Raw genomic sequence first — 12,815 nt, forward strand, 5'->3', positions numbered from 1 at the left:
GATTATGTTATGCCTTAAACCTGGTCTCCTTCAACACAGACATTCCTCAGCTCCAAAAGCATAGCTATAGAACAGTTTCTTAACAAGCATATTGTATCACACAGTCCATCAACGCCTTTCCCATAACATAGTGTTTCTAATCTGTATTATATGCTAAATTCTCCTTTTTGTAAACATAGACCTACCAAAGAACATCAAAATGTAAGCACACAGTATATGACGAACAGTTAATAATAAAAGCAAATGTTCCTCCTTCCAGTGGGTTGTGTAAACTGCATGCGGGCACTTTTTTTTTATTGTGGGGCACTGATGCTCAGGAGGTGAAAAAATAAGCTTTTAAGACGTCTTTCCCATTTTTCCCTTCAACTGAGGCCACAATGCTGGTGTAGTCACAGGCGACGTGAGTGAAGCCTCTAGAACACAGGGCACACAGCATAATGTAACAAGATTAGTGAGGGAATTATGACGGGAACGGGTTGTGCATATATCAGGTGATATTCATGTCATATCAAATTCAGAGAAAATACCTGTATTCAGGCTGTTAGTAATGAAATGCATTACGAGTAGACTATTGACACTAACTTGGCTGCTGTTGATATGGCAGACAGATACCAAAACGTCCCAGCATACAGTACCTGGACATTGAGTGAGAGCCTCCCAGTAAGTGGTATTTGCTCTCTAGAGTCAACCCACGGTCTCTGTCATTTTTCCACATCAGTACTCGTAAGGAGAGGTCCTGAGATGCTGTCACCACACGAAAGCTGTCCTGTCCGTGTGAGGACACACACAAAAAACTCTGGTCCTTTTCAGACACTTATACTTGACTCTTTTCACACAGAGGATATACTGTACTGTATAAAACAGAGAATTTCAACAGGCAAAGGGATGTTACTTTGAAATCCAAATGAGAAAAACAGCTTACCAAACTTATAGAAGAGATAGGCATAGTATGCTCTTCAAAGCTAGCCAGCAGGTTTCCTTTCAGAGAGTAGACGTGTAGCACCTGGTCAGCTGCCAGCACTAAGCAGTTGCTGTCTTTGGCCTTTAGATGGATGTTTGAGGGCCTGGTGTTCAGTGTCAAGGGAAAGGACTCCACCTGCTGAACTAATATGAGAAGAGATTCAAATTTATACCAGCACAAGCCATCCTTTGAAAGAAAAATCCATATTTTAAACCCCCCAACTGTATTCCAGGATTTATTTTGTGATGATGCCTTGTCATTCACAATTTTGAGGTACCCCCAGTTTCACTCAGTCAACTTAACTTACATCTAATTAAATTTCTTACATTTCCCAGAATGACCTGACAGAAAACAGGTGTGAACTTGGTTGCATTCATTGTGAGTTAATCACATATGTCAAAATAGCAATAACTACAGTTGGTGTGACAGGTTTTTCCAGATGAGAAAACTCTTACCACTTACTTAATAAGCTTCTTTTCTGTTTTTTGATGAACTTTCCCAAGTGTCTGTTGAACATCACTCTTGGATATTGAGTCAAGCAACAAGGCATTGCTCTCTAATTTTGATGAGCTGACACTAAAACTGATATTCAAAATAGGTGAACATTTTTTTTTTTTATTCAAGTCTATTGTAGATAGATTTCAGCTGTACTACAAATTTCTTGAGCTGATGGCATGTCAGTTATTCACCAGTATAAGCAAACAAATAGACAAAACAAATAGATCAAATTCAGCAGTTTCTGTACCAGCAGCTGTTCTCAACAGTACACAGTTCACAACACGGCGGTTAAAGGGGGATTTTCCTAGAATGATTCACCAACTGACTGCTATTTTCCAACGGCTATTATGAAATTCAGTGTCAGAATTAAAGCAAATTACTACTCAATCTGCACATATCTCTGTCCTCACCCTGGATCTCTGACTTGTACTTAGTCTTTTTAATGCTGACATTGAAGACAGTGAGGGCTTTGTTGTTGGAGCGCTCATTGTGGTGGATGATGGCCAGTCTGGCAGGCTGGGTGGGTATGAAGACAGCAGCCTGGCACCCAGTGACTGGCAGAGACTGGCACTGAGGATCTTCGCCCTCAGACGGAGAGGTCAAACTCTCGGTGTAAATCACCTGGCAACAAAACCAAACAAAAGGAATATACAAAATGTCTATTGATGTTTCATTGTACTTATCTATGAACAACTATTTTCCCACTGTGTCATTTGGACAGAAGTTATGTGGTAAAAGAAAACACACAAGAACAGACTAGGGCAGGAAAAACAAACATAAAGTCAGGCTGTCAAAGACAGAGAGAAATACCTTTGGACTTAAATCATCATTGTCCTTGGTTCCAGCTGTGATCCATTTTTTGCTGGGTGAAACCAGGAGTATGTTGACTTTAAAGGTGTCACACACCATCATGATGGACTTTTTAGTCAAAGCTGAATCAGCTAGTGTACACACAGATCCCTGACTGGTTCCAACCTTAAAGAAAATATAATGAGCAGAGTGTGTTACTTTCCCAGAAAACAAAACACAACCAAAAACTTTTATATTACTTTAGGGTTTACACAAAAGGAGATCCCGAGGTTACTTACAGTGAGAAACCAATTGTTGTTGATATTGTACTGGAGTAATGTGCAGTGTGGAGATGCAGTTGAAAACGAGGCCACCTCCTGGCCAGTCTGGCCCTGCCACGTCTTAATGAGGCCCGTGGAGTCTGCTGTGATCACAACGTCACGCTGTTCATCACTTACAATCTCTGTCAAAGGACTCTGCACAGGACTGCGCCACAGAGGTTCACCCTGAGAGCGTTAAAAACAAAACAAAAAACGCCACATCAGGTAAATGCCATGATGAGGAGCGTTTATTGCAGTGGCCTGCGGCTCTCAGCCGAGCCGGGGGGACTACTGGAAAAAGTCTGTTTCAATGGTGTTTAGATGGAATTAAACCTGCGTGCATGTGGCATGATTGCAATACATATCACAGGTTTAGTGCAGATAAAAGGCGTGAATGCAGCATGATGTCAGCATTCAAACACCTTCACTCCAGGCTTTGATTTGGACTGATAAGAACTGACAGCATGTGACACTTAATGTTGAGCTTTAAATGTTTTCTGAGGCAGTTAATTTGGTATTTGCTCTGTACGAAAGTCTTAAGTCCACCTTAAGTAGGATGAAAAAACAAATTTCAACATCTACATACATCATTGCACACCCAATTCATTTTAAGTAGATAACCAATCTTTAACCAAAGTCTGACACCAAACAAGAAAGCACTTTGCACTGCTAGAAATACTTTTAACATGACTACTAAGCATGCATGACGATGCTGCTGAAGGAGTTGCACTGACATTTTGGACGTCCCATGCTCGAACTGTACCATCAGTAGAGGCGCTGCAGACTGTGGCGCTGCTGTTCCAGAGGTCAGGACGCACGGCTGAAATCCCCCGCAGGTACACCAACCCCACCACCCTGCCTGATGGACAATGCACATGTCAAGATGTAAAGACGGGATGAGAAACACGATGGAGTCATGCAAAAGGGGGATTCCGGGGTGTGAGAGAGAGCCGAGACAGCCGAGAGACGGCGGACCTGCGTGTCCTCGGAGGCTTTTGCAGGTGTAACCTCCGGACCGCCCTTTCGTCATCTTCATCTCTAAGTGGAGACGTCGCAGGAAGTAGCTCTTCCATGAGTGATTCCCGTGTTCTTTCCCCAGCACGGCGACATTACAGAAACTCCAGCGCTGCAGAGACAGCCGCCTGAGGGGACCACAAAAAAAAATCGTTGTTTACACGCTGCTCCATCCACCGATGACAACAGATATTTTGAGCCGCACTCGCACCGGCCAGCCTACTCTGCGTAGCCTACCGACGCTGGAACAGACAGCTCACCTCCATAACCAAGGAGTGTCTGCGGCTTCGCGCCAATCCTGAAAAGTTATATTTTTGATCAGACACTTTTGTGAAGTCTTTTATAATTAGAAACAGACTTTCTCTTAGTTACTTCCGCAAGTTGGACACCCCTTACCTTGCACACATTTGAGGCAGTGACTAAATCTTCCTCGCTTAAGAATGTGAAAATATGAATGAGGCAATCGCCGATCAAGTGCGGGTGACCGGGGTCCATACGGGCGTCAATAATCTTCCCCCCCCCCGCCAATAATATTCCCGCAGTTTCCCCGGGTACACGGCAGTGCCGAACTTTGCGCAAGATACGGGAAGAACGGAGGGACAAAGGGGTTGGTTTGCATAGCTCAATGCCTGCGAAGCCCCAGTTGCTCCACCAGATGTCGCCATAACAAAAGGCAGGTGACCCAGAGGGAGATCCAGGATAGAGGCGGCGCAACAGGTAGCGCGCACCAGACGCATTACAAGACTGAGAAGTGGAGGAGTTCTTCTTTTGGATATATATAAAAAAACTAAAGGACATAAATACATGTTCTAAATTTCATAATACTGTGATTTAATCACATGTTACGGGGAGAGTGGAGAGTGGAAATAATGGGGAATAATTCATTCAAATTGAAAAAAAGTGCATATAACTTATATTGGTTTGATATTATTTCTGCTTTTTCTTTTTCTTTCTTTTTTTTTGGTGGAGATTTCTTTTTAGCAAGTGTGGAAAAATATAGATAATTCTAGTGAAGCAGACCCAGCAGCTAACATCTGCGTTGGGTAAACGCACGCTTACCGTGTGTAACATTAAACGGAGCCCTGACCCACTTCATAACCAAAGAAATAGCCATCCCACCCAGACAAGGTGAATTCACAGCAGAGGACTGTGTGTGTGTGTGTGTGTGTGTGTGTGTGTGTGTTGAGATTCAGCCCTGGCGGGATTCTTCAGCAGGGCCCCATGTCTCCTGTGAACACGCCCCAGATAGATGAGCCAGATATATAGCCAAGACCTGCGGGTTGCAGGGAACTGTGAGAAAGAGATAATCGCACTTGCTCACCCCACGGGCTACCTGTGACACCCTCGCAATGACAAGAGGGCCCAGTGAAAGGGGGCCAAGTAAAGGGAGTCCGGATGATACCCTAGCCGGCAACTTGTAGACGTTCCCGAGGTGTGCTAGCTTTTTGATGCCCTTCGTCATTTTGGAGTTCCGTTGGAGTTACCTGGGCCGTGATCGATCGGAGAATAAAGCCTTACTCATAAGTTACTCATCAGCTCTACAAATCGTTGCATGAGACTGAGAGCGGGGCCGCAATGAGTCGGAGAACACGACGCTGGATTTTAAGAGTTTTACTTTGTCTGGGAATTGTTTATTTGAAAATTGGGTGAGCCGCGTTTATTTGACTTCTCATTAGGCTGCCGTACGTTATTCCCCGACACAACAGATAACAACCTTTATCTGTCGTTGGTCCTCCAGGAAACGCCGATTGTATCCCACATTTGCTCCAAGAGCAGGTAGTTGATTTTAAACGTGACAAAGAGCGTAAACTTATCTCAGTTAAACTCGTGGGAACTGCGTGCTTATCACTTGAGGAAAGTTCCTTTATTATATTTTTATCGTTCGGTAAAACTCATACTGGCATGATCAGTAAAAAAAAAAAAAAAAATGCAATGTAGCCTATGATTCACACAATTCGTTATAGAACCTCTTCTTAAGTGAAACAAATAATTTTGGGGATACATTTTTTTGTATTAAAATATTTATCCTAACAAAACCTTTAGTTTCCATTGTGAAAGATTAGATATTTTGGTTACATTTAACAAACCAAAATATAACATGTAAATACATTTTCATATTAGAGGAGAAACATAAGTGGTTGGTGGCTTCTTCTTCTCAGTCCTATCCATCTTCCATCCACAGTGGCTTCTCGTCGGTGGTGGCCCTAGGTGCGAGCATAATCTGTAACAAGATCCCCGGTCTGGCCCCCAGACAACGGATTATCTGCCAGAGTCGCCCCGATGCGATTATCGTCATCGGAGAGGGAGCCCAAATGGGCATCAACGAGTGTCAGTTTCAGTTCAAAAACGGGCGCTGGAACTGCTCTGCGCTTGGAGAGAGGACAGTCTTCGGAAAAGAGTTGAAAGTGGGTATGTTGCTGTCTGTTAACGTTTGTTTACAATCTGAAACTTTCACCCCCCCCAGCAGTCGACTATAAACATTTCATCAAAACACCTCGTACGTACGAATTTGTGCGCGTCGCGCGTAAAAACGCACACGGTCCTTACCTTCGGCTCTTTTACAAGTCCCCTCGAAAATGGTCAGTATTTACAAAACACAGTGCCAGAGAAACCTCTTCTGCACATTAACGATCGTCTGCTTTGTACCGTTGCATCTTTAGTACAGGGAGCATTCCACGAGGAACCCGTGTCATTTACATCAGGCCCAGTTCTGCTGCAGACTTTTCATTGAGTAGGGCTTTCTGAGCATGTATAAAAGGTATCTGAAGCCAGCACTGTAACAAAGCTCCCGTGAATGTTGGCAACCTTTCTTTTCAGTCTGACAGAGCCTCTGGAGACACATTTTCACTGGTCTTTATTCTGTCTTGTGATGGGTGCTGTGGCTCCCACTGTAAGGACGTAGATCTTACCACGGGTATAAGTTACAGTGGGGAAAAGCCAAGAGGAAAGCAAGACTCAAAAGTACTAAATTAGATACACAAATAAGTCCAAATCAATGTTCCTGCTGAGACAAAGGTCTCCCATACAGACAGGATAAACATGGCAATGCTGAAATCATGGCTAGAGTTCTGTGGCTCGTTGGCTACTATGAACTGATAAAGTGGATTAAAGGCTGTCTGATTTTTTAGGGTTACCAATGCCAGGACGACCTAACATGGTTTAAAGGAGTATAATGATATTTAGTCTAATGATAGTTTTGTGGCTACAGTGTAGGGAGTTTGAGAACCACAGACGTGGCTTTGCAGAACAATTTTGATGCAAATCTTACAAGAATTTTAAAATATTTTACTTCCAACCAGAGCTGCTGAAATATAACAAAAACTCCGAAGACCCTTTTATACAATGGTCAATAGCTTGGACCAGCTGTTTCAGACCATCTTGCATTCTGCTATTGGAAAGAGAGGATTATCTCTACAAACTACTGAAAAGAAATCAGTGGTGTTTGACAATCTGTTCCTTTATGAATGAGTAGTTTTAGCCCTTCAAGAGACTTGGTCTGTGTTTCCAAGAGAGGAGTTTAAGTCTATAGCTGCGACAGCCATACAAAATAGATTGGTTTCACTGATCAGATTAGCGTAGAAGGCGAATTGTTGTAAATGAATGCCATTGTTGATGGCCATTCTGAGTGGAGCTGCGTAGCTTGCAATTGTCCTTAAAGTGAGGGGAGGAATGACCAGTGAACTGACATAATGCCTATGAGTAACGCAAGGTGCATCGGCACTGAGCAGCTCGGTATTTTAGGCTTCAACTAAGTTTGCACGTAACCTTGTAGTTGCACCAAGCTGTATGAGATGAGGTCCATATTAAGAGGCTGCACATTGAGAGGTCCATGACCTCTCAATGTGCAGACGTGGCAGGGGAACAGTGAATCGGCACTCCCAGTTCAACTTATACAGGTTTTTGAATTTTTTGTCCCCTCTCTTTTTAATATCTTCCACCTCTCATTACAAGGCTATGAAGAATTCATTCCATCTCTTGCGGTGAACCAATGCACTCAGGACTGCAGGGGAAAAATTAACAACGGTGTAGTCAGAACTGACACACCTTATTTTTTGGCTCAGAGCCCATCGAGTCTATAAAAACGTCCACATAATTGATGCCTCAATATGAGGTTTTTTTTTTTTGTTTTTTTCAATGGCAAGGGCACACATCCAAGATGTTTATCAAAAACATGGCAGCTTTACATAGTGAACCTTGTGGCAGGATGAAGCACAAAGAAGGTGTGATGTTTGTTGTGAACAAATGGAGACAAGAAGAGTTTATTTACACATAGACAGGATGGATGTTGTGACCAACAGTTTCCATTTTGCGTGATAATGAAATACAGATCTGAAAATTAAAACATGCCATTTGGTGATCATTTTTATGACCATACACGTTTATTCCATTGTGGGCTATTTCGACATTGTATGAGAAGGAAAAGTATTGCTTTGTTTGCATTATATATGGCTGTGAATAAAATATATTAGACTTTCTCTTTACAGTGTTTTCTCTTGGCTTATCATTTGACTCGAGAACTGCTTCAGGATTTGTCTATGAGTCCTATCAGATTAACCGTTAGTTATTTCTCGATATTTCCGTGTGTGTGTAAATGATTTGTTAGCTGGACTTGGGTGAGATAACGGCAGGATGAAGATTCTGGTGTCAGTCCCTTATGAGTTTACACAGAATGTGACAGTTTTCTGAGCGGATCAATAGCCCTTCCTTGCCGACAACCCTCTTATTCATGCTGCTTTGTTGACTATACCGCCAGCAGCCATTTTGGTTCACGGGCAGGACAGTTTCCAGGTCAGGTTTCAAAACACTGCAGCCCTTGATATGTGTGAGTGATATGTCAGTAAGACTGTGATGTAAGCACACATATTGTTAATAATTAATCTCTTTTTCCTATTTAAAAATCCTCTTACGTACTTATTGTATTTTCTGTAAACTGAAGGTGAAACACCATGAAATTCTCTATTTCACAAAATCTAAATCTATATGTGCCACATTTTATTCAAAAGCTTTTTTTTCCCGCTCCTCTAGGTAGCAAAGAGGCTGCATTCACCTACGCCATCATTGCGGCAGGAGTGGCCCATGCCATTACTGCCGCCTGTACACAGGGCAACCTGAGTGACTGTAGCTGCGACAAGGAGAAGCAGGGTTTCTACAGTAAAGACCAAGGCTGGAAGTGGGGAGGCTGCTCGGCAGACATCAGCTACGGCTTAGGCTTTTCAAAAGTATTTATCGATGCTCGGGAGGTCAAACAGAATGCAAGGACACTCATGAACCTCCATAATAATGAGGTCGGACGCAAGGTAAGTGATTAGCGTCAGGATTATGTCTTTTTATTCAGCACATTGACTCTATAGATTGTGGAGAAGGTTGCAAAATATGTCTTCCCATCTCCAAATTTAAAAAGATTCTTTCAAGGCACAGAGAATACAAGTGAAGACTAAATGTTATGGCTAACTAGTCTAAGGCCGGTCCAAGTTCCTGTTAACAGTCTCTGCCATGCTGTGGTAGGGGAACCTTGCCAAGGATCTGGGCAATGGGGCCAACATGAAACAAGCAGTGGAATAAAAGGCTGCTTTTAGGGGAAGAGCTGTCTAAGTGGCAGGGTTTGATTACAACCCAGATCTCTGCTCTGAAAACAGATTGACACTGTACAAGAAGGCATTAGCCCAGTCCCCCCATGCTTTGCACCACTGGGACAGTATACAGTTACTGTTATAACAATCCCAACCCACTATTTCTGTAATATCATAAACCCACATCAGGTGCAATGCGCTTGTACATGCACCTCATGCGTGTTTGCTATAATCCAGAGTTTTAATTAAATCATTGGGCATAAGGTCCAAGCTGGATCTTCATCAAGTCAAAATCAATTTTTGATATACCATGCAATTGCTCCTGCCAGACAATAATAAAATAACAGTAAACTCTTATTTACAACAAAAAGCTGAATTTTAAGGAAAAAGTTACAAAGGTCATTACAACATAAAGCGTGAAGAAAGAAAACAATAATATGATAAAATACAAAGAAGACAAATTTAGCAGCAAAGGATATTTTCATGATGTGTTGACCAGCTCATTTGATTGCCTTTCTGCATGCATGGGTGCAGAGTACCGCAGAGTGACACAGAGACTCCAGTAAGCCTAGAGGTTAGAGATCGAGTGGAATAATGTGCCAGACGGATAAAGTGAGTTTGGAGTTAGTGAAGAATAAAGAAGCAGCTTTGCCCAGGTTAACTCGTATCCTATCTCTCTTTCTCACTTTGCCAAAATAGCCTCATTCACAAAACCAACACGTCCAGCACAGTGGCTGAAAAGCCTCCGCGCACACAATTGTACTGAGAAGATCATTTTCTGCGTCCGTTTCAGGACCATGAATTCAAATTGGCTTATCTGGACAGCTAAATTGCCTCCCAGGGAAAAGACTATAATTGTGGATTCAGACTTTGAGGAGTTTCCCTTCTATCCCATTCTTTCTGCTAATAAATAGACTCTCTGTTTTGATAGTCCGCCCCCCCCCCCCCCCCAGCACCCACCCATTTATGCTAATCAAAAGCAGTGACACTGAGCAGGAGCGCCGTTCACAGCTCCCTGGTCGAAGACTTCAGGACAAAGGCTGTCACAAGTGTTGGTCACAGAACAACTGATGGATTAGGGAGTTGAAGCCAAGGGTTTTATGAAGTGGTTTGCTCAGGGAAAACTTGTTTTTTTTTGGGGGGCCTTGTTCTCATGTCTGTATTTGGGTTTTATTGTTACAGTTTTCCTTGCCAAGAACACAGAGGCGTAAATATCTTGTCAATGGCTGTAGGAGACCATATCGCATACCAAACACCGCTTTTTAGCAAAAGGAAATTGCAATTGACCTTGTTGCTAAAGAAAAATTTCATTTTCAGTCAATGGCCCTTCTCACTGTAATCAGTTCAGGGTTTAGCAGTAATCCTAGCTGTTCTGCGCCTTGTACTCTCTCTCTTGACATTTGTGTGTTGTGTGTGGTAACTACACACACAGAGCCTGAAATCTGATACATTATTTTGGCTTCTGTGTATATGGTATCACACTGCTATATGCTGGGGCTGTATTTAATCCCCAACCGTACTGTATTTGTCAGTCACATTGTTACTAAGTTGCTTATTTGGCACTTCCTTGAAGTGCAAGAATTGAAATGTGGGTTGAAATACACCAGGTTTTGGAATATGTAGACATTGTATGAATTTGAATTCAACAACTGAATTCAAATCTGAAAAATATAACACGATCGTATTTCTTTGACTGAAATATCAGTTAAATCATTATTAAAGCAAACTACATGATAATTGGTTTTAATAACATAGAAGGCTATTATTAACCTCATTCATGAGAGTGTAACTATCACTCATCACTGTAGTGTGTTTTTACAGTTTCCAGTTGTTACTACATTACTAAGTTGTTTTTGTGTGTCTAGATCCTGGAGAAGAACATGCGACTAGAATGCAAGTGTCATGGTGTCTCAGGCTCCTGCACCACCAAAACCTGCTGGACTACACTTCCCAAGTTCCGCGAGCTTGGCTACATTCTCAAGGAGAAGTATGCCCATGCGGTGCATGTGGAACCAGTGAAAGCCAGCCGCAACAAGCGCCCTAAATTCCTCAAGATCAAGAAGCCTTACTCTTACCGGAAGCCCATGGATACAGACCTGGTGTACATAGACAAGTCGCCTAACTACTGTGAGGCAGACGCTGTTACAGGGAGCTTGGGGACACAGGGCAGGGTGTGTAACAAGACTATGATGCAGCACATCAGCGGCTGTGACTTGATGTGCTGCGGTCGGGGATACAACACACACCAGTACTCCCGCGTCTGGCAGTGCAACTGCAAGTTCCTGTGGTGCTGCTACGTTAAATGCAACACCTGCAGCGAGAGGACAGAGGTGTACACATGCAAATGAGAATATTTATTGGATGGTGTGTGTGTGTGTGTGTGTGTGTGTGTGTGTGTGTGTGTGTGTGTGTGTGTGTGTGTGTGCGCGTGTGTGTGTGTGTGTGAGTGTGTGATGTATGGGATTGTGTGTGTTCATATCTTTGTGTTGTCATGAATAAACTGGAACTGTTAAACTTTTCATACATGAGGATCTACTGTACTGTCTATACAGTAAACTGAAGATTGGGCGTCGTGATTCTTTTGCACACAAAGCTCTTCACCCCTCCTCTTGGACTGTCGTGTTTGTTGGGGTGCAGTGTCGAAACATTGTGACAAAACACCCTTGTAATGGAAAAGCTGTACCGTGGCCTATGGGACTGGGTGACCACAGTGTGAGTCACCGAGGCAAAATGTCAAGACTTTAAGCTATATGGACGTGTACTGACATTTCGACCGTTTGGACTTTGCTAATGCAGATGAATTATGGTGGTTGTGATTGCTGGGCAGAGCACACTGCTGTAGTTCTCGCTCCCTGTGCACAGATGAAATGACAACAGCCATTTGGAATATTTAACATACTGTATTTAGAGAATGAAAATAATTAATATTAATTTATTCTATAAAAAAAACTACTGATTTTGTCCATTTTGGATCAAAAGTAACTAAATGTTGGGAGGTTTTAGTGTATTAAAGCAATCAAAACTTGTCCGTGGTTAACACACTGGATTTGAATCTGCCTGGAATAATGTGTCGCCCTGTAGAGTAATGTTGTTCCAGATGAAACTGCTGTAGGCTAGTCACACTGACCTTCTGACCTTCTCATAAGTTTGTATTCCCTCTGTTTGCTGCTAGTCTAGAGAATCCCACTTGTTGAGCTAGAAGGCTGTACGCTCTACTGACTGTCTTCCATGGCATTGCTCACTTCAAGCTGATTTAGCTTAACTGGACTTATTCACTGATCAAAAACATGAGCACATTTTCCACTTTTGGTAAATATTGGTTAATAGAGTATATTTTGTAAAAGCCTATTTTTATATGAATGTCTTATTTATATCTTTTGCATATACAATGTCAAAATCTGACCCTGACACCTGTTTTGAAACCTTTTGTGGAAAAAAAAAGCTGATATATGTAAGTTGGCCCCTGCTGTCACTGCCGTAGTTGTATATTGTAAGTGATAGAAACTGTTTATATGTGTCTGTGTTCAAATGTCTGTGTTTACTGCATTTCATGACTACTACTGATGGAATACAGAAACAGAATAACACCAGCAAGACATGACTTCCGTTATTGCCTCCTCGTACATCAAATCTTACTCTGATCATCACAAAAGAACAAACGCC

At 42.4% G+C, this 12,815-nt stretch overlaps 2 protein-coding genes across 6 annotated transcripts; one reads left to right on the forward strand and one right to left on the reverse strand.

Moving 5' to 3' along the window:
- Positions 1-209: 209 nt before the first annotated feature.
- fbxw12 (F-box and WD repeat domain containing 12) lies at positions 210-4,189 on the reverse strand. Of its 5 annotated transcripts, none has more exons than XM_040152887.1 (10): positions 3,979-4,187; positions 3,843-3,880; positions 3,544-3,710; positions 3,303-3,427; positions 2,548-2,754; positions 2,270-2,434; positions 1,870-2,080; positions 923-1,104; positions 636-766; positions 210-413 (listed from the first exon to the last, which is right to left on the reverse strand). In XM_040152887.1, the coding sequence occupies exons 1-10, from the start codon at positions 4,075-4,077 to the stop codon at positions 314-316; spliced, it is 1,425 nt and encodes a 474-aa protein (XP_040008821.1). In that variant the 5' UTR covers positions 4,078-4,187; the 3' UTR covers positions 210-313. The 5 variants fall into 5 exon arrangements, with proteins under 5 accessions (XP_040008821.1, XP_040008818.1, XP_040008819.1 ...); XM_040152884.1 differs by having other exon boundaries at positions 3,332-3,511; positions 3,676-3,710; positions 3,979-4,094; XM_040152885.1 differs by lacking the exon at positions 636-766 and having other exon boundaries at positions 3,979-4,189.
- A 742-nt stretch (positions 4,190-4,931) lies between these two features.
- On the forward strand, positions 4,932-11,500 carry LOC120803312 (protein Wnt-7a). Its single transcript, XM_040151659.1, has 4 exons — positions 4,932-4,999; positions 5,765-5,991; positions 8,608-8,879; positions 11,018-11,500. The coding sequence occupies exons 1-4, from the start codon at positions 4,932-4,934 to the stop codon at positions 11,498-11,500; spliced, it is 1,050 nt and encodes a 349-aa protein (XP_040007593.1).
- Positions 11,501-12,815: the final 1,315 nt, after the last annotated feature.

The sequence above is a fragment of the Xiphias gladius genome, chromosome 18 (genome assembly GCF_016859285.1).
Source record: "Xiphias gladius isolate SHS-SW01 ecotype Sanya breed wild chromosome 18, ASM1685928v1, whole genome shotgun sequence".
In the NCBI taxonomy this organism is placed as follows: Eukaryota; Metazoa; Chordata; class Actinopteri; order Istiophoriformes; family Xiphiidae; genus Xiphias; species Xiphias gladius.

Excerpts from the sequence above, each read along its gene's own strand:
- fbxw12 (XM_040152887.1), bottom strand. The coding sequence starts at position 4,077 with ATGGACCCCGGTCACCCGCACTTGATCGGCGATTGCCTCATTCATATT. Across the intron at positions 3,881-3,978 it reads CTGCCTCAAATGTGTGCAAG|GATTGGCGCGAAGCCGCAGA; the intron begins GTAAGGGGTGTC and ends ATAACTTTTCAG. Across the intron at positions 3,428-3,543 it reads AAGCCTCCGAGGACACGCAG|GCAGGGTGGTGGGGTTGGTG; the intron begins GTCCGCCGTCTC and ends ATTGTCCATCAG.
- LOC120803312 (XM_040151659.1), top strand. The coding sequence starts at position 4,932 with ATGACAAGAGGGCCCAGTGAAAGGGGGCCAAGTAAAGGGAGTCCGGAT. Across the intron at positions 5,000-5,764 it reads GATACCCTAGCCGGCAACTT|TGGCTTCTCGTCGGTGGTGG; the intron begins GTAGACGTTCCC and ends TTCCATCCACAG. Across the intron at positions 8,880-11,017 it reads ATAATGAGGTCGGACGCAAG|ATCCTGGAGAAGAACATGCG; the intron begins GTAAGTGATTAG and ends TTGTGTGTCTAG.